Source organism: Crotalus tigris, unplaced genomic scaffold (genome assembly GCF_016545835.1).
Source record: "Crotalus tigris isolate CLP2741 ecotype Arizona unplaced genomic scaffold, ASM1654583v1 scf7180000018537.1059022, whole genome shotgun sequence".
Classification (NCBI taxonomy): Eukaryota; Metazoa; Chordata; class Lepidosauria; order Squamata; family Viperidae; genus Crotalus; species Crotalus tigris.
Window position 1 is genome coordinate 696,829 of NW_024097062.1, and position 20,602 is coordinate 717,430.

Consider the following 20,602-nt stretch of genomic DNA (forward strand, 5'->3'; position numbering starts at 1 on the left):
CTTTGTGAAATTTATTATTGAAAACTTTTAGGGATTACCAAATAAATCAGGGCTGGGAAATGGACCATGGCATGCATAAACCTTTTAAACTGGTAGCTGTATGACCTTAAAATTAAACAAAATATTTTTTAAAAAAACAGAAATGTCACAAGATTGTCACTCAAAATCTTGTAAGATTTGGGTAACAATACCAGATGACTTCAGGGAACTCCTGATATTTTGGTTAATTTTTTTAAAAAAGACTTAATTTTTAATGTTTATGTTGGGATCTGCACCTAGATTACCTTTGGGATGAGTAGAATCACACCATTATCAAATCTCTGTTGGGGTTAGTATTGTTTGCTTTTTTAAAATGTGAAAACTAGCATTCAGGAGATCTCACAAAAAAGGGTATCAACAAACCTCCAAGCAAGGATCGGTATAGTCACATTTCTTAATCCCATCGCCACTGAACGCGGGAAGACACTCACAGGCAACCTGAGAGAAATAAAAACACCACCACATATTTCACATTCAGAATTACAAACAGAGGGACACAAACTGCCAGACATCTTCTGCAGCAATTATAAAGATGGCAGATATTTGTCACTTTCCTGCTTTGCCTCTTTCTGCAACTGTGAAATAGAGGAAGAGTATCCTATATATGCAGACTTTGCAGCTGCTGTGAGTGCCAAAAGTTATGAGAGCACAATCACTTAATAGTCCCATTGCAAATGAGGGAGCTCTATGCATTTTAAGCCATTGAATGGGGAAGCAGAGCAGTGGGTACACACTTGGCACACTTCAGAGTGAGTACATAGAGGACAGACTACAAGAGCTCTATCTCCAGACTGCCTATACCTTGGTAGGTCCTATACCAGTGATGGCGAACCTTTTAGAGACCGAGTGCCCAAACTGCAACCCAAAACCCACTTATGCATCATCGGGTGCCGGGTGGGTGTGGCTCCCAATCTTGGACACATGAATAGAAGAGAAAGGGACCTCCCCCTTCTTTCCCATTCATGTATCTCTTTCCCTCCCATCTATGGGATGGAAATCCACAACCATTGTTGCAGATGTTAGACCATAAATTACTTTGATCCACCTCTCTGTGCGTTATCAGCAAGGAGATTAAGCAGATGGCAAGGAAGATACGCATTTTACAGGATACAATAGAAATGCTACTGTTGCCTCAGCAGTGACCATTTATGCTAATGACTCAGCCGCCTCCCCAGATTAAAAAAGCAAGACACAGACCATACTTTGAATTTATTCTAGGAGGACAATTCTATAACAGAAACCCTAGTACCATATGGAGCTTTATAACTATTTGCAGGGATATCTATGACATTATATGTTGGGGGGGGGATGCTTTGTGATACACTTTTTTAAAAGGCCAGGGCTTTAATCACATGCTTGAAACTACCATCTTGACTTTTTTGTTTCTCTATGGACACCCTCACTGTGTGATTAAGAACAAGCAATACAATCCTTCCTCTACTTCATTATAAATAAGCTCCATTAAACTCACTGCCAAACATAACAGACTGTTTTGAGACTTATCACTGCAATCTTGAGATTGGCAAAAATCACAAAAGCAATAGATAGAGGAAGAAGCATAGGAAAACTATTAGTTTGGGGTCCACTGTGCATGCTTAACATATACATCTGGATAATTTTAGAGACCTTACAGTATCAAAATCCTAGCACCATTTATAACAATTGAAGTAGTTCCTGAAGCCTTTTATACATTTCTGTGTTTGATTCATCTTTGCCTGTGTGTGTGTGTATATATATATATATATATATATATATATATAGAGAGAGAGAGAGAGAGAGATTGGGAAACAGAGAGTGAGAAATTCAGATTATTGTTGTTAGTATCATTGCTTTTTTCCTATGAAGGTTTAGAGATTATTACAAGCCTTTTAAGTATGCATTCACAGCTTTTACCTACCAAAGCATCCAACATTAAGAGTAATACATACAATATGCACTAAGTGTGTTATAATAAACTTACATTATAATAATAAATATAAAAAATGATTGAAATTAGGACTTAATAAAGAAACCATCATTTTATTTTGCTGATCACAGAGGAACCAAGGAAAGGCTTGAGCAAACAGGAAGATTCACCTGTGCCATAGAAACAGGAAACAGAAAAACTCATCCCAAGTAGAAGAAATGAATTTCTCAACAAGTTTATTTAGCTAAGGCTCTAAAGGAAATGAGGGACTCTACTATCAGATGTTACAAAAATAAAAATTACAATTATATGGGGTAAGATAGAAAACAAATATGAATATTTCAGTATTAAATGCTATGTTCTCAACTGTTTTTCATTGTAAGTATATTGTTAGTAAACTTCAGAATAGGGTAAGATAAAAATTTGCTTACCAAACCTGGCCCTGTTTTAATACAGCTTGCATTTCGGTGGCATCCTCCATTGTTTTCTAAGCATCGATCCAGTTCTATACATCGAAGAAATATACATTATATCAGATTGCTTCCACTGAAAAATATGACTGTTACAAAACAAGGCCTCAGAAGATATGAATCAATGAATAGCCTGTTAACTTGTGCAATAAGTGCAATGAGCAAGGATAAGCCAGGACACATTTTTCATCTTTCTAAATGTCCCAAATGTTCCTAGTGAAAATTCATAATTGGTTAGGGAAAAACAATATGAAAGAAAACTTTCAAGCAGCTTTTACCTTCCCAAGTGGAACATTCATACAGTACCTGTTACAAGATATCCCACCTACATATGGAGCAAACAATGGCATTCATTCTAATGGGGAACCTTGTAAACTGTCACCATCTCTGGTGAAGAATCCTCTTCTCCATTATTCAGCAATCATGTCCACATTATTTTGCCATCTGCCTCAGTTAGAGTGAAGTAGCCAGCTACATAAACATGTACATTTTAAGAAAGCACTGACTGCCTGGGCTGATGTAACAGAGTCGCCTTATTGGGGAGGTGGGTGACATATAAATTTAATAAATAAATAAAAGACAACTTCTCTGCAAGAGAAATAATGCCATTGCTTTATCATAATTTAAATATTTCATCTTCTTTTAAATGCCACTCATTTATCTGAGTACTGATCTATCCCAATATTTAGTTACTAATCCCATTTATGTGGTCACCAATCTCACAAAAGTGACTCTGGGCAGAAAAAAAACACCACTTTTTAAAGCCAAATCAGCCATCCTTTCATCTGCTTTGAACTGTATGATGCTTACCTCTGCATAATGTTCCATCTCCTGAATAACCTTCTTTGCAAGTGCAGATGTTTTTGCCCGGTGCTATTTTGGTACAGTTGGCATATATGGAACAGCCGCCATTCTCTTCAGCGCAAGGGTCTATTTCTGAATTGCCAAAGAAAAAGAGAGTGGGCTAAAATAGAAAACAGTTTCACACAGGTATGGCAAGTACATTTGCGAACACTTGGGGACCTTGTTCAGACTGTGCCTTGAATCTATGCTTTCTTCCAGCGTATCCCCATGTATGAAGCAGGATGTTTCTGCTGTCCCTCTACAACTACCAAATCTGCTATTGAGTTTACAGAAATGGTATGGTGAAACTATAGTGAAATATGGTAGGGAAGGCTCATGTGGGATGTAGAAAACTATAATTCAGAAGAAATGTTGGGAGAATTTTGTCTGCTCCTTGACCTGAATGAAAGAGCAGGCAAGCTTTTATTTTTGCCAAGATTGGCCTTCCTCAACCCAACTGCCAGAGAATGCACATCAAGCTTTCATGCCCATTTTCTTTGACATGGACCTGGAGATTTGCATTGGATGTAGACAAAAAGGAGTTTCCTAAGATTACAATGTAAACATTTCTCTTCAAAAATGCTCATTTCTCTTCACCCAAGAACTTGCTATTGAAAGTCTGAACACAGCCCATAGAAAAGCATTGAACACTACATTTTAAATGATATGAAACTTATTTTACTAATGTTTTACTTGTTGTAATGTTCAAATGGTGAACATGTGTCTGTCAGCAATGCTTGTGCATGTAATTAGCAAAAATATATGTTTTAAGCTAGTATAGATCTATCTCTACGTACTTTATGTGTATACCTATGGTGTTAAACGATCAAGCGTGCATTATGAATTGAAAGCACTTGCCAGCTATACCTGCACAAGAGGTTCCATTTCCAGAATAGCCAGCAGAACAGGAGCAGGTGGGTTGAGAATTAGTAGAGTCATTAACGCAACTGAAACAGAGTAATAAGGGATTGAGAATTATATGTCTAGTTTAACGAAGAGAAGGACGAGGGGGGATATGATAGCTGTGTCCCAGTATCTCAGGGGCTGCCACAAAGAAGAGGGAGTCAAGCTATTCTCCAAGGCGCTTGAAGGTAGGACAAGAAGCAACGGATGGAAACTGATCAAGGAGAGAAGCAACCTAGAACTAAGGAGAAACTTCCTGACAGTTAGAACAATTAACCAATGGAACAACCTGCCTCCAGAAGCAGTGAATGCTCCAACACTGGAAGTTTTTAAGAAGAGACTGGACAGCCATTTGTCTGAAATGGTGTAGGGTTTCCTGCCTGAGCAGGGGGTTGGACTCAATGACCTCCAAGGTCCCTTCCAACTACTACTACTACTACTACTTCCTCCTCCTCCTCCTCCTCCTCTTCTTCTTCTTCTTCTTCTTCTTCTTCTTCTTCTTCTTCTTCTTCTTCTTCTTCTTCTTCTTCTTCTTCTTCTTCTTCTTCTTATTATTATTATTATTATTATTATTATTATTATTATTATTATTATTATATAAACTCACACACATATGTTTATGATAATACTGAGTGTTAATTGTGTTGTGCTTGTTTGGCTTGCCTCATATTGCTCCCTTCTCTCATTTATCTAAATGTGTAGTTAACACAACAGAGATACACTGAAGGAAGCTCAAGTTACTGATATATGTTTCTTTCACATGCTCAAAGTGGAATTTTTGCACCTTGAAAATAAATGGAGATTGCGATTGAAAACAATTATAAACTCGATCTTTCTGATGCAGGAATTAGTGATTATAGTTATTAATAGCCCCATTAATATTTACATGAAAATTGCTTTGTGGCAATAATTCATCTTACTTATTTGGATAAGAAAATTAACAAACCATGGGAAATGTCTTATCTACTCTCGTTCAGAATGGGAAGATATAGTTTGAGAGACATTTATATTTAACTTATGCAAGATCTTGATGAATGGAATCTATAGTTTTACAGGTTTTATCTGTAAATAATCTCTAATTGTACATTAGAGAATTTAATAATCGCCAGATCATTTTTAAGGAATTAAGCAATATATAATAGAGAGGCTTAATTAAAAACTCAGCTTCCCAGAAATACTGCTTAATTTATTGATTAGACTTTTATCCCACCTATATTAATTTATAAGTAACTCAAGGTGATAAACATAGATGATACTCCTTCCTCTTCCTCTTTGTCCCTATCACAACAACCCTGTGGAGAAAAAGAGGGAAAATATCCCTATGGGGTTGTTATAGAAAACAATCATCTAACTTCAGACATATTCTAAACTTTGTTCTAAATAATTATACTTACTTGGCATTCACATCACAAGTACCATTGCAGAAATCAGTTTCAATCTCTGCAAAAGAACATTTTGTTAGAACATTGTCCAATCTCCAAGCAAAAATAATTCTCTCAAATAGCCATGTACTTTGACTATAATGATATGTGGGAATGATCTTGGGAGACATAAGAAAGAGCTGCAGGCTAGACAACCAGCTTATAAGAGATGTCCTGAGCTGCTCACCTCAGAAGCAGAGGTGATCTGGGAAGCATTTCAGAAAGGGCCCTGCCTAGTTTCCTGGAGAATAAAAGGAAAGGAGGGAGAAAAAATACTTTCAATCTCACAAGACTCTGTTAATGTAACCTTACAATACAAAGAGCATCAGTATTCATGGTGTCAGTTGGAGAGCTGACAGTCTGGGTTTGAGACCTGAGCTCCACACAATGGGGTGAGCTTCTGTTATTTGCTCTAGCTCCTGCCCACCTAGACCTTCAAAAGCATGCAAATGCGAGTAGATAAATAGGTATCACTTTAGTGAGAAGGTAACAGCATACCAAGTGCCTTTGACATATAGCCATGCTGTTCACCTGACAATGGTAATTGTCGTCTGACAATGCTGGCTTCCTCGGCCAAGACACAGAGATGAGCACAACTAACAGGGAAACCTATACCTTTACCTTACTCATGGTGCACATTTTGTTTGGACTACCTCAAAGGACTAACATCAGTCTTCTAAGACGTCTACTCTTTTTCTAAGAGAGTCAGAAAATCCCACTTGGAGTTTTAAAACTGGCCTTCAATCCACAGGGATATCTCTGTCTGCCTACAGCATTGTTGCAAATGAGCAGCAAAGGGATATAAGGTAATCATTTTACAGAATGCCATGATACAACTAACACAACAGCTGCGACAGAATTTGCTTTAATCTGCAGCAGCACAGTAACATGAATAGCACTTAGACTTACATATCGCTTCACAGTGCTTCACAGCCCTTTCTAAGCTGTTAACAGAGTCAGCATATTGTCCCCAACACTCTGGGTCCTCATTTTACTGACCTCGGAAGGAAGGAAGGCTGAGTCAACCTTGAGCTGGTGAGGATCGAACACCTAGCAGTCAGCACAGCCTGCAACACTGCATTCTAACCACTGTGCCACCACAGCTCAGCCAATCCTCCTGCATTCTCATGTTCGCTTAACAGAGGAATTTAGGGTGGGGGGCAGGATCAGTTCCAGGCCTTCACAGCTCAATGTGAAAAGTTTATGGCCAGTGGAGTTTCCCACATACTATTTACATTGGCCTAGATTCTATGCTCTTAGTTAATTTTTTAAAATATTTGTTTAATGTTAAGGAAATGAATGTAATTTTAGAACCTTGTGAATGAAACACATTCTCAAATCAATCTCTACTTTCAGCAAGGACTCTGGGTCCAAGATAGGGCTTAGAAAATAAAAGGCAGGTAGTTGCTATCCAATTGAGGTTTTTTTTGTTTTGTTTTTTTGCCTTCTGATATATGGATGTTTTCTGATTGATCACACTATCAAGGTAACTTTTTTGTGAGAAAGCCCATTGCATGTTCTCACATTTCAAATGTGCCCACTGACCCCAAAAGACTGAGCTTTTTGTGTATGTCACACTATTGATTGATGATATTACTATTTTCTCATTCTACTTGATGAACCTAATTAAAGCAAGAATTGTTTATAAGCTATCTCATTAATTGATTAAATGTTCAAAATGTTGCACAACTTTTATTTTGTATGGTGTTCCTTGATCGATAGCAATAGTTGTTCTGGTATATTTGATTATGCCTTATATCTGCAATACACTTTGTATTCATCTCCTAGATTTGTCTTGAAAACCAAGCATTTTCTGCAAATTTGACTACAGGAGAAGAAAAGGGACACATTGGTATTATAACAAAACTCCAGTTCTGCAATTTTGAATATAGTCCTTTCTTGTTTCTTTTAAATTTGATTTAAAAAAAAATCCAGTAGGTTCAAATCTGGACTGATATGCCTTGCTTTTCAACTTACCTTGGTCACAATTAACTCCTTTAAATCTTGAGTTGCACGTGCAGCTTCCATCACCTAACAACCCATCGTTGCACTGTCCTTTATTGCAATTGCACTCTAAGAAGAAATATAAGTCTTTGTTAGGTAGAAATGAATACACCCAATGTTACCTATGCTGGTTTTTCTGCACCCTCATGGCCAACAGAAAACCTAACAATTATATGTAGCTGCCTTTTTCTATGCAGCCCTTATCACTATCAATAACTGCACAGGGCCCTAGAAATGAAATGTGATGAAAGTATTTGAAAAATGCACACAATAGTTATAGAATAATGTTCTAAGAGTTTACAAATTATCTAGAGGGACCTTGGAGTCATAGTGAATGATCATTTGAATATGAGCCAGCAGTGTGTAGCAGCAGCCAAAAAAGCTAATACAATCCTGAGTTTTTATAAACAGAGGCATAGAATCAAGATTACGTGAAGTATTAGTACTGCTTTATAAAACCCTAGTAAGATGACACCTGGAATACTGCAATCAATTTTGATCACCATACTACAAAAAAAGATGTTAAGACTTTAGAAAAAGTTCAGAGAAGAGCAACTAAAATGATCAAAGGCCTGGAGACTAAAACATATGAAGAACGGCTGCAGGACTTGGGTTTGACTAGTCTAAAGAAAAGAAGAAACAGGGGTGACATGATAACAGTATTCCAGTATTTGAGTGGCTGCCACAAACAAGAGGGGGTCAAATTATTCTCCAAAGCACCAGAGGCTAGGACAAGAAACAATGGTTGGAAACTGACCAAAGAGAGAAGCAACCTGGAATTAAGGAGAAACTTCCTAACAGTGAGGACAATTAATCAGTGGAACAACTTGCCTTCAGAAATTGTGGGCGCTCCATCACTGGAGGTTTTTAAAAAGAGGCTATATAGTCACTTGTCTGAAATGGTATTGGTTCTCCTGCTTGAGCAGGGGGCTTGATAGAAGACCTCCAAGGTCCCTTCCAACTCCTATTCTATTCTATTCTATTCTATTCTATTCTATTCTATTCTATTCTATTCTATTCTATTCTATTCTATTCTATTCTATTCCATTCTATTCCATTCCATTCCATTCCATTCCATTCCATTCCATTCTATTCTATTCTACCCTACCCTACCCTACCCTACCCTACCCTACCCTACCCTACCCTACTCTACTCTACTCTACTCTACTCTACTCTACTCTACTCTACTCTACTCTACTCTACTCTACTCTAGTGTTAGAATAACCCAGGGCATTTGGATATCTTGCAGGTGGCAATTAAATATAAGTAATAGGATAACTGTTTGGCTATCTGTTTGATGACTTGTGGTTTGGGCCACATTAAAAATTGGAGGATGGCCCCAAGTTTCAGAAAACCCCAGGGACTGCATGCAAGTCTTTTTGTGTGCATCATTGTTTTTGACCAAACACTTCTCTATGCAATAGCACAGATGCTATTCTGATATTCCAGCCATAGATGGCAGAGGCAGCATAGAGATTTGATAATAATTTCCCCCCAGTTCTTTATATAGTTTTTCCTTGACTTACAACCGTCATTTAGAGACTATCTGAAGTTACAACAGCACTGAAAAAAGTAACTTACAACTGGTCCTTGCACATACAACCATTGCAGCATCCCCATAGTCATGTGATTAAAATTCAGGCACCTGGCAATTGGCATGTATTTACCATGATTGCAGTATCCTGGAGTGTGTGTGTGTTTGGATGTGTGTGCGTGCGTGTGTGTGTGTGTGTGTGTGTGTGTGTGTGATTTGACTACCATCTGTGATTTTCCCAGCCAGCTTGCAATAAGCAAAGTCAATGGGGGAAGCTGGATTCACTGAATGACTGGGTGATTCATTTTGCAATCACAGTGATTTCCTTAACAACCATGGCAAAAAAAGTTATAAAAAATTTGGCATGACTCACTTAAGAGCCGCCTTGTTTAGCAATGGAAATCTTGGTCCCAGTTGTTGTCTCAAGTACAGGATTCCCTGTACAGCAGAGGTTCTCAACCTGTGGGCCGCGACCCTTTTGGGGGTCGCACGAGCCTTTCACAGGGGTCGCCTAAGACCATCGGAAAACACATATTTCCGATGGTCTTAGGCAGGGCTTGTCAACCACCTTCTCTCCTCCCTGTGGCGGTGCCTCCCTCCCCCCCCTCCGCTCCACCTCACTTGTTTGTGGAAAATATGCTGCTTGGCGGCAGTCTGCACAAACTCTACTAAATGTGCCATGCAGGGGGCGCATGAAGAGTGCAGGCACAGAGCAAGGCCCCGCCTTCCCCAGAGACTCATTGTGCAGCAACCAGATTGACTTCTTCTCATGCATGCAGGTCAGTGAAGGGGAGGCCGTCGCAGCACCCAACTCCTGTGCCCATCAGCTAGCGACCCCCAAACTTGCGCTTGTCAGCAGGGAGGTCCGGCGATGGCCACCAGTCTCCTTTGCCACCCCACCCGTCCTTGACTCCTCCTCCGCCTGTTCATGTCGAGCCCATGGGGCTTGACAAGGAGAGAGGGAGGGAAGGAGGAAGGGATTCCTCCTCCTCTCCTAAGCTTCAAAGCACGATCGGCTTCCCAAGGGCACCACAATCCTCACGAAAGCGGGGGGGGAGAAGAAAGGGGGCGAGAAAGCTCACGGTGGACTCGAAGGAGCACCTATCAGTGTTGGTGACAAGAAATTCCCCACAAACCCAGGGAAGGGGTGGAGAAAAGGAGCCCTCTTTGGGAGGAAACCGCCACCTTCTTCTCCTTGGCTTTGCGCTGTTCTGTTCCTCGGCAGCCGAGCTGCCAAGCCTCTGCTGGCTGGAACTTCCTTTCCTTCCCTCCCTTTTGGTCTCTTCCTCCTTCCCTCCCTCTCCCATTGTCCTTTCCTTCCTTCCTTCCTTCCTTCCTTCCTTCCTTCCTTCCTTCCTTCCTTCCTTCCTTCCCTCCCTCTTGTCCAAGATTGGGGCGAGCCTCTACAGCTGATCCGTGCTTCTGCAGAGCAGCCCAGAAGCAGGTCAGCTGTAGCAGCTCTCCTTGGCTCCTGCCCAGCAAACTTGCTCGAGCTTTGCTAGAAAAAACTTGCTAATTTAGCAGAAGCACAAATCAGCTGTAGCCCGGCGCTGATCCTGGCATTTCTGCTAACTTAGCAAGCGGCATGTTTTCTGGTGAAGGTGAGCAAGTGAGCCAGGTGGAGCTCTCCTCTGCTTCTGGTAACCTGGAGGCAGGTTTGGCATGTCGCTGTGGCCACCGGCAGCAAAGCCACCAGCCATGCTGGCAGCCTATCCCCCTCCCCTTGTCCCTTCCTGGGCACGGAGGGAGGAAGGAAGGGATGAAGAGGGAGGGAAGTAAGGGACAATGAGAGAGGGAAGGAAGGAAGAAACAATGGAAGGGAGGGAAGGAAGGAAGGGACAAAGAGGGAAGGAAGGAAGGAAGGAAGGAAGGAAGGAAGGAAGGAAGGAAGGAAGGAAGGAAGGGACAATGGGAGAGGGAGGGAAGGAGGAAGAGATTAAGAAGGAGGTGAAGGAAAGGAAGGAAAGAAGGAAGGGACAATGGGAAAGAGGGAGGGAAGGAGGAAGAGACTAAGGGAGAGGAAGGAAAGGAAGGAAAGAAGGAAGGGACAATGGGAAAGAGGGAGGGAAGGAAAGGAAGAAAAGAAGGAAGGAAGGGACAAGGGGAGAGAAGGGAGGGAAGAAGGTAGGCACCCACCCATCCCATCTCAGAGACCCACAGTTCTCCCCCCACAGGTACTCTGCAACCTGAGTGATCAGCTGGCCACGCCCCCTGGCCATTGATCACATGACCCTGGGACACTGTGAACGTCATAAGTATGAATCAGTTGTCAAGCATCTGAATGTAAATCACATGACTCTGGGGATGCTGCAACAATCATAAGTGTGAAAAATGATTATAATTCGCTTTTTCAGTGCTTTTGTAACTTCAAACAGTCATTAAGTGAATTGTTGTAAGTCGAGACTACCTATACTTTCCCATTTTTTCCTTTTTTTTTGGTCAAGTTTTTGATACCCCCCCGGATGGGGGGGTTGGGGGTCACCACAACATGAGGAACTGTATTAAAGGGTCGCGGCATTAGGAAAGTTGAGAACCACTGCTGTACAGGGAGCCCTTGACTTACAAACATTCATTTAGTGACTATTCAAAGTTACAATGGCACTGAAAAAAGTGACCATTTTCACACTTATGACCGTTGCAACATCCCCATGGTCAGGTGATCAAGATTTGGATGCTTGGAAACTGGCATGTGTTTATGAACGTCGCAGTGTCCTGGGGTCACCTGATCACCTTTTGTGACCCTCTGCCAAGCAAAGTCAATGGGAAAGCCAGATTCGCTTAACCACCGATTTACTAACTTAACTAACTGCAATGATTCACTTAACAACAGTGGCAAAAAGAGGGGGCAAAACTCAACAAATGTCTTACTTAGCAATACAAATTTTGGGCTCAGCTGTGAATAAGTCAAGGACTGCCTATACCATATTTTGAAAGAAATAAGTAGCACAAAGAAGAAAAATCAGGTGCAGATGCCACAAATAGGGGTGAATAACAGCATAATCACCTGATTGACACTTGGGTCCATATCTTCCTGCCTGACACATTTCACAGGCTGTACCATGGAAACCTTCCTGGCACTGGCAATCTCCATTGCCTTCAATGCCATCTTGACACACCCCGTGGCCAGAGCACCAGTTGCCTGGCTTCCCAGGACACATCTCACACATAGCACCATAGTAGCCTGGACAGCAGACGGAGACCTCAGAAAACAGACAGATTGATAGTCAGACCAGGAAAAGAAAAAAACAGGGATTTTGTACAAATGTAAGGATCACTGCTGAGTGTCTCTTTATTTTGTTTCTTCCTTTTAAGACATCCAGTGTCATAACGTTTGAGTTGGGTGGCCACATAAAATCTTGAATTGATGCCATGTTCAAAAGTTGCCATTGCTTAGGGCTTGAGATGGTATCATAATAGCAATAGCACTTAGACTTATATACTTATATACCATTTCATAGTTCCTTACAGCCCTCTCTAAGCGGTTTACAGAATCAGCACATTGCCCCCGACATTTTATTGACCTTGGAAGGATGGAGGGCTGAATCAACCTTGAGCCTGTCACAATCGAACTGCCAAACCTCTGGCAGTCGGCAGTCAGCAGAATTAGCCTGCAATGCTGCATTCTAACCACTGAAGTTCAGTGGTGCATCTTCTTGCTTATCATTTCTAATATGGCACCAGTAATATTGATATACTTCTATGCATCAGCAGGGTGGTCAGTTATACATAATATGATCTCAGTCTCCTAATAAAGAAATAAATATTTCTGGGCCAACCAGAAGAAAATAATTACATGGGGAATAGCTGCATAGCTGACATATGTGCAGTTATCTAATCAATAGGGATGACTTACTAGGGAAACTTTGATGCAAGTAAAGTAGCAGCCAACTAATTTCATGCCTCCAGCTTTAAATATACAGTGAGGAAGATTTCCTTTGCCTGGATGTTGCTGTCAAAAAAAAAAAATGTAAAAAAGTTGATAAGCAGATATGTATTCCAAACAGATAACATCTAGGCATGATCAAGAAAGAATTCTTATTTTAATAATTCTTTCTAACCTTCTCACAATAAACATTATTGGCTCCAAAATTCTGCAGAAGGGCTGTTTTTTCTACAAAGTTTTCTGGTGATGTGCTTGATAAACCAAAAAGTATCAAATGAAATAAAGCAAGACTTACCGCAAGCACTGATCCTGCTGGGCACTTGAACCTTTTGTTGCATTTAGCACATCTTGACTGGCGTATGGGGGGGGGAGGATAAAGGATAATTAATAGATATTTCAGAGCACGGAAAAATATTGGCATCAACTACAGAAGGGTAACAAATCATAACACAGCAGAAGCCCTCATTAATCATTACCTGGTTATTATTTTTCATATTCTGTGATAGCAGAGATATTAGCATTGTCAAGATTATAAATTTATTTATTAGTTTTTTATCTTGCCTTTATTACTTTATAAGGGACTCAAGACAACGAACATACATAATATTCTTTCCTCCTTCTATTTTCCTCACAACAACAACCCTGTGAGGTGGGTTGGGACTGACAGAGAGTGATTGGCTCAAAGTCACTCAGCTGGCTTTGAAGCCCAAGGTGGCACTAGAACTCACAGTCATCTGGTTTCCTTTTAACCACTACACCAGGCTGGCTCTCTATCTATCCTTATCTCAACCTCTTTTTATTCCCACATCAAGATTTATTCAATTCAACGTCATAGATCTGTTTTATCTTAATGAACCAATCACTTTTTATTGAGGTTTTAAAATCTATGTTTATGTAAACAACCAAGTTGTCTACTGGTTTGAAATTATACCAGCTCAAGACTGCAGGAAAAGCCATTTATCAATGAGAAACTTCAGAGTCAAATAGATTGGAAGATCAAATTCCATCATCTACCTACCCTATACTCCAGGGCTCTATACTTTATCATTCTACTAGATAAAAACCAGAATTATTTCACTTTATCATCACCACTTTCATGCACTATGTTTCACCCTATTCTCGGCACAGACTGGTTTTCAGGATATTTGATTAATAGATCCATTCACTGATTTTATAGGGCGGCACCACTGAATACACTATCTGAGAAATCAAAGTATTTACTTAAAAACTAGAGGTTTTAGTTTCAGTTAAGCAGATGGAAGACTGGGGTCTGAACCTGCCAGGATTCATTAGGTCCATAAAATCTTGACCAATTATTTTTGTTAGCATAATTACTGCTATTAAAAAATGCTAATATTAAGTTTTGTCATTTTTATTATATTGATAAAATCCTCACCAGGATCATATATACATCTTAAATTATTTGAGTTTTAATATTTTATTATATTGATTAAATTGTATACCACCCAGAGTCCCTCTGTGAGGGAAATAGCCGGTTAAGAAGTTTGATTGATGAATGAATGAATGAAAATAGAATGACATCAAATGCTGTTGAGGAGGCCTACTGATGCCAGCTTAGTTGTTCCTGAAAGTTGCAAGATTCCAGATTTTAAGAAGAAAAAAGTGTATATACTTTACATTGGGCTGAGGGCTCAGGCAGTCAGTTTATTCATAAATCTCAAATGAGATAGTAGAAAACAACTAGTACTCATAACCAAGAGAGAAAATCTCTAATACTTCACCTTTTGCACAGTGGAGGTATTGGTAGTGCAACGGTTTTTGTGAATCTGTAGAACTTGAGAAACCCCAATCAACATTCCATTTCTTGTTTCAACAACTGGGCCATCCAAAAGAACTGTGTTTACATATGTCTACAATTAAAAAGGGATGAGAAATGAAGTATGGTTCAAAGCACAATTATCCAGATAGCATTACAATTATCCAGACAGCATTCTAAAACCTTCCTGAGTCAATACAGCATCCACAGTGGAGGCCAACAGAAACCAACAAACTTTTGGTTTTTAATCTGTATATGTCAGTTTACTAACCAGAACTCTGGGATCTTCCAATTTATGTTATAAAGATCGCTGAATAAATTTCATATATAAACAAATAAAATATTTAAAATAAATACATAAAACATTTCAGGGATTGCAGCCATAGTATGCACACAAATTTACTATTTGAAAAGTATTGTATTTGATATTCAGTACTGCAGGCCACTTTAGCTGACTGTTCAGCAGGTCAGCGATTCAAATCTCACCGGCTCAAGGTTGACTCAGCCTTCCATCCTTCCGAGGTAGATAAAATGAGGACCCAGATTGTTGGGGGCAATGTAAATATATCTATACATTGCTTACTGGTGTACACCGCTTAGAGAGTGCTTGCACTTAAAGCGGTATATAAGTCTCATAAATAAATAAATAAATATTTTAAGATATTCCTTGTTGGACTTCCGGTGGATCTGCACGTGCGATGGCGGCTACTTTGTAGCCGTCCTCCTGGGTAAGTGTTTGAATCACTATGAACAGCGGCCATCAGCTGTTCAGCAGTTCAAAAGCCCCCTCCCGGGCAAAGGGGGGGGAAGAGGGTTGTCTGAATAGTGGTAGAGCCACTCTCATGCACCCCCAAGGCTTTTTTGGGGGGGTGAGAGGAGTGCTCCCATGGAGTTCAGACTGTCTCCGCTTCCCAGCTGCTTTTGTCCCTAGGGACAAAACAAGCCGCTGCAACCACCTCCGCGATTAAAGTGATCTGGTGAGTTTTTTTTAGAGGCGGACAGAGCTGAGTAGAGGATTTAGCTTTTGCTTTCTTTGATTTTATTTGGATTTTAAGTTTAAAGATTTACTTTTACTTTTATATTGCTTCTTTTTATTTTTTTCCTTTTGTTGAAAGGGAAAGTAAAATGGCGATCGGCAAGCCTTTCGGTTTTTTTGGGGGGGGGAAGGTAGAATGGCGATCGGCAGGCTTTTTGGTGTTTTTTTTTATCCTTTTCCTTTTTTTTTAATGATTGGAACGGAATGTGGATTTGATTTTGATGTTGGGTTTGGATTTTAGAAGCATTATTATTTTTGTTTAACTTCTTTGTTTTGCTTTTTGTACTTTTAAAAAATGGAATGGATTTTTTCTATTTAATTATTTTTTTCTTCTTCCCTTTTCTTTTTTTAACTCCTTTCTTTTTATTATAATGATCTCCTTTTGAAGGATTTTTTGATTTTTTGGAGTTAATCTCTCTTTTTCTTTTGTTTAATTTTTGTAACTTTTAAGAAGGAGTAAAGATTTTTCTAAGATGGCTCCAAAGCGTTCAGTATTTTTTTGTTATAATGATCTCCTTTTGAAGGATTTTTTGAATTTTTTTGGACTTAATCTCTCTTTTTCTTTTGCTTAATTTTTGTAATTTTTAAGAAGGAGTAAAGATTTTTTTTAAGATGGCTCCAAAGCGTCCAGTAATTCCTACAGCTCCTAAGGTGGTTTCTTCTTCGGTGTTATCATCAGTGCAACAACCTAAATCAATAGCTTCACCCTCTTCCTTGGTACAGCCAATAATTGTGAAGGATTTGCAAGATATGATGGGAAATGTTATATCTCAAATTAGGGCAGAAATGAAAGAGATTTTAGAGGAAAATAATAAGATTTTGAGGCAAGAGATAGTTTTGGCTCTAAAAGGAGTTGCCTCTGTTCTTGAAAAGCTGAACTCTCGTGTAGAAGAGGTAGAAGAAAAAGTGGAATTGATGGACGGAAAATTTGAAAGCATGGAAAAAGAAATGGAAAATGAGATTCTTATGCTTCAGTATAGACAAATGGAATATGCCTTAAGAATCAGAGGTTTGGGAGAGTCTGTGCAAGGAGATCTGAGAGAGATGGTTGCAAAGGACTTTGCTGTGATTTTGAATAAAGAAAAAGAGGAAATACTTAGTGAAATTGAAAAATTATTTAGAGTTAACTCTGTAGTGGCAGTGCAAAAGAATTTGCCAAGAGATATGGTAATTTACTTCAGGAAAAGATCTCTGTGCAACGAAATTATACAAGCTTTTTATAAGAAGAGATTTCAAATTGCTTCACAAGATGTTATAATTCTAAAGGAGATCCCATCTAAAATTTTAAGAAGAAGAAAGGAGTTTGCTTTTTTAGCAGATGAACTTAAAAAGAGATGAATCTTGTTCAGATGGGATGTTCCGATTGGAATGGTGGTGAATTACCTGGGGATATGTTATAGACTTAATACTGTTTCTTAAGCAAAAGACTTTTATACTTCGGTCCTGGGGGTATGTTCATCGCCATCTATTAAGTTTAAAGCTTTGGAAGAAAAGAAGGTAGAATTGCAGTCTGAAGAGCCTATACTTATGAAAATTGGGAAACCTCAGTTTGAGGGGCCTCAACAAGTTGAGATGGAGGAGCAGAGGATAACCTGTGCAACATATAACTGTAAAGAAAAGGAGCAACAGAAGAAGGTTAAGGAAGCCTCGCAACTATTGGTTTCTGAATCTGTGGGAGAGGTAGGATTTATAAATTTTTGGGAGCAACCTTTAAGGGTAGAATTGCAGTCTGAAGAGCCTATATTAATGAAAAATGGGAAATCTCAGTTTGAGGGGCCTCAACAAGTCGAGATGAAGGAGCAGAGGACAACTCGTGCAACATATAATCGTAAAGAAAAAGAGCAACAGAAGAAGGAGTTTAAGGAAGCCTCACAAGTATTGGCTCCTGAGTCTGTGGGAGAAGCAGGATTTATAAACTTTTTGGAGCTACCTTTAAGGGCAGATTTCAAAGCACTTCTTTCGAGATTTATGGATAAGAGAGACTGACAAGGATGGAAATCGAATGAAAATTCTAGATAAGATGTTTAAGTTTAAGTACTTAGTTTAAGTATTCAAAAGAGTACTGAGTCTGCGGGAGAAGCAAGATTTACAAACTTTTTTGAGTTAGCTTTAAGAGCAGTTTTCAAAGCACTTCTTTTGAGGTTTATGGACAAGAGAGACTGATAAGGAATGTGTTTATTGTGGATGGAATTTGTTATGGGTAAAGATTTAAATGTGTATAAGGGAATTTTAATGGTTTATGGGCAAGAGAGACTGATAAGGAATGTGTTTATTGTGGATGGAATTTGTTATTGGTAAAGATTTAAATGTGTATAAGGGAATTCTAATGTTTTAAGTAATGTTCAAATTTGTGTTTTGGAGGGAGTTTATAAAGAATGATGGATAATAACATAAGTATGATATGAAAAGGTTCAGAGTATATTATAATGTGTTTAATGATTGGGTTTTTATTATTATTATTATTATTAAGAGAAGATAACTTGTTTAATTAAATGTACCTAGATTTGTTTAGGATTTATATGTCTTTTAAGTTTTTTTTTTGATAGGAGAGAAGATTATGGAGATTGAATGAAAATCTTAGATAAGAAGTTTAAGTTTAAGTATTTAGTTTAAGTATTCAAAGAGTATTTAGTTTTAATGGTATAATGAAGGTTTATATGTTTATTTTTGTGTTCTAGGATAAAGAAAGAGGGAGAGATTAGATTTCATATTGTAGGTATAGATATTCAAAGAAAGTAATGTTAAAATTTGTGTTTTGGAGGGAGTTTATACAGAGTGATGGATAATAATATAAGTATGATACTAGAAAATGTTTAGAGTATGTTATAATGTGTTTAATGATTGCAATTATTATTTTTTAGAGAAGATAACCTATTTAATTTAATGTATTTAGATTTGTTTAGGATTTATATGTGTTTTAAGTTTTTCTTTTCTTTTTCTGAAAAATTCTAATTAAGCCTGTACTCAGCTCTGGGAGGGTTGGGGGAGGGTTTGGGAGGTTTGGGGAGGTGGGGGAGGGTATGGGAGGGTGGGGGGGGGTTTGGGGAGGGGATTTGTTTTGTAAAATTTAAAAAACTTTCAATAAAAAAAGATATTCCTTGTTAAACCACATACTGTACGGATGAAGTGTAATTTATAGCTCATTCTCACCTTATTGAGTGTATTAGAAAACATGAGCCAATTGGAGAATCCTAACATTGTGCTTCTGTGCACTCCATTCTTCAGGTCTTTCAAAAACAGCTTATCACCAATTACAATATGATACTGCATGGTGTCATTATCCTGGAATCCACACAAAACAAAATACTTAAACTCAAAGACAATTATTAGAATCAACAAGGTAATAGCAAGTGGAATAGAAACTTAAAGAGAAGATGCATAGTAATGAGCCAGCCCTCTTCAATTTATGCCTCCAAATATCTTGGTCATTAACCACAGAGGAGTCATTTTTCTTTACATCTCCCATGATTGAACTGCAGATTGGCCTTAACAAGGCTGTTGCTTTGTCACACTCAACCACATCAAGTTCATCTTGATTCACAGAAAAAGTGGCACAAGAAAATATTCCCATTGCCTCCCTCAGAGATAATAACATTCTTTTTTTAAATAATATTTTATTAATTTTTCAATTTTACCTTTAAGTATTTAAAAAGCAATGTGGTGACTGTGTTAATCAATAGTTAAGTTGCAACATCAAATATTTCTTCTCTTTTTCTTCTTACATTTGCTGTCTTGTATTCAAGCTAGTACCGTTCTTATTATATCAACTCAATAAAAACATTATTATTACATTTATCAATAATTTTTTAAGCTTATATGTATCTTAATTACATTCAATCTTCATAAACAACCCATATCCTGTTATTAATTTTTACCCAGTTATTCCAACCTAACCTTTAATATTTATAATTTTCAAGCCTTAGGCAACCAAGATTTCCCTTGTCTCAATTCATACCAAAATCTAATATCCAAAATACATATTTTATCTATTTGAATGTAATCTTGCTCAATTTCCTAAGAGTTATCTATTTCCCACCATATTAAGTCATCTACTTAATAATACAATATCCCCTTTAATAAATCAAAACCATTATATATATATTACCTGGGTTAATCAATAAATCAAACATATTCATAATAATTAATTTTATTTTCCTTTTAGGTCTAATTTTTAAATATTAAACAGATAAAGTCCTTATTTTCAATTGATTTTCAAGTATTTTAAATCTAATGACCAGAATTCCCCTTATCTCAACTTCTCCCTTTAACCTCTAATTAATAATATGACATCCCCTCTAATAAGTCAAAACCCCAATTTTCTTCAACCTTATTCTGGCTTTCTTCCTTTACCAACTAGGTTTCCATAGTAGTGCTTTTAGATCATCAAATAGATCTCCCTCTATTATTATATATGTTATTTAAAATGAAGGAGACCATTTAATTGCCATTTTTTGGGGAGGACTAGCCCATTTATATTTGTTAAGTTGTCTCCCTGTTATTCCAGTTCCCCACTCTTGCCCTGATATGTTTGTCTTCCATTCAATCTGTTCTTCTTTTTTCTCAAATTTCTTCTGATTTATATAGAAAGTCATTTCCATTTTCAGTGTTGTCACTTCCTTTTCTGGATTTTCCATCAGTTTTATTTGTTGGTCAATTGAATCCTCTGTCTTAATATTTGATTGTCCCACTTCTTCTGTTATTTTCTTCATTGCTGGTTCTTTGGCTGTAGTCAAATTTGGATTTGTGTATCTAAGCTGGCATCTTGATCTTTTATGTTAGGTCTTAT

At 38.2% G+C, this 20,602-nt stretch overlaps 1 protein-coding gene across 2 annotated transcripts in view; it reads right to left on the reverse strand.

The window, feature by feature from the left end:
* The window catches only part of STAB1 (stabilin 1), a 119,382-nt gene that overhangs the window by 33,486 nt on the left and 65,294 nt on the right, over positions 1-20,602 (reverse strand). For both annotated transcript variants that reach the window (XM_039353898.1, XM_039353900.1), the window contains exons 34-44: positions 18,967-19,098; positions 14,746-14,874; positions 13,299-13,355; positions 12,974-13,069; positions 12,125-12,320; positions 7,560-7,655; positions 5,556-5,601; positions 4,126-4,205; positions 3,226-3,351; positions 2,377-2,450; positions 403-477 (exon numbers count right to left, since the gene is read on the reverse strand). In XM_039353898.1, the coding sequence (XP_039209832.1) occupies positions 403-477; positions 2,377-2,450; positions 3,226-3,351; positions 4,126-4,205; positions 5,556-5,601; positions 7,560-7,655; positions 12,125-12,320; positions 12,974-13,069; positions 13,299-13,355; positions 14,746-14,874; positions 18,967-19,098 (1,107 nt within the window). The remainder of the gene's footprint in view (positions 1-402; positions 478-2,376; positions 2,451-3,225; positions 3,352-4,125; positions 4,206-5,555; positions 5,602-7,559; positions 7,656-12,124; positions 12,321-12,973; positions 13,070-13,298; positions 13,356-14,745; positions 14,875-18,966; positions 19,099-20,602) is intronic.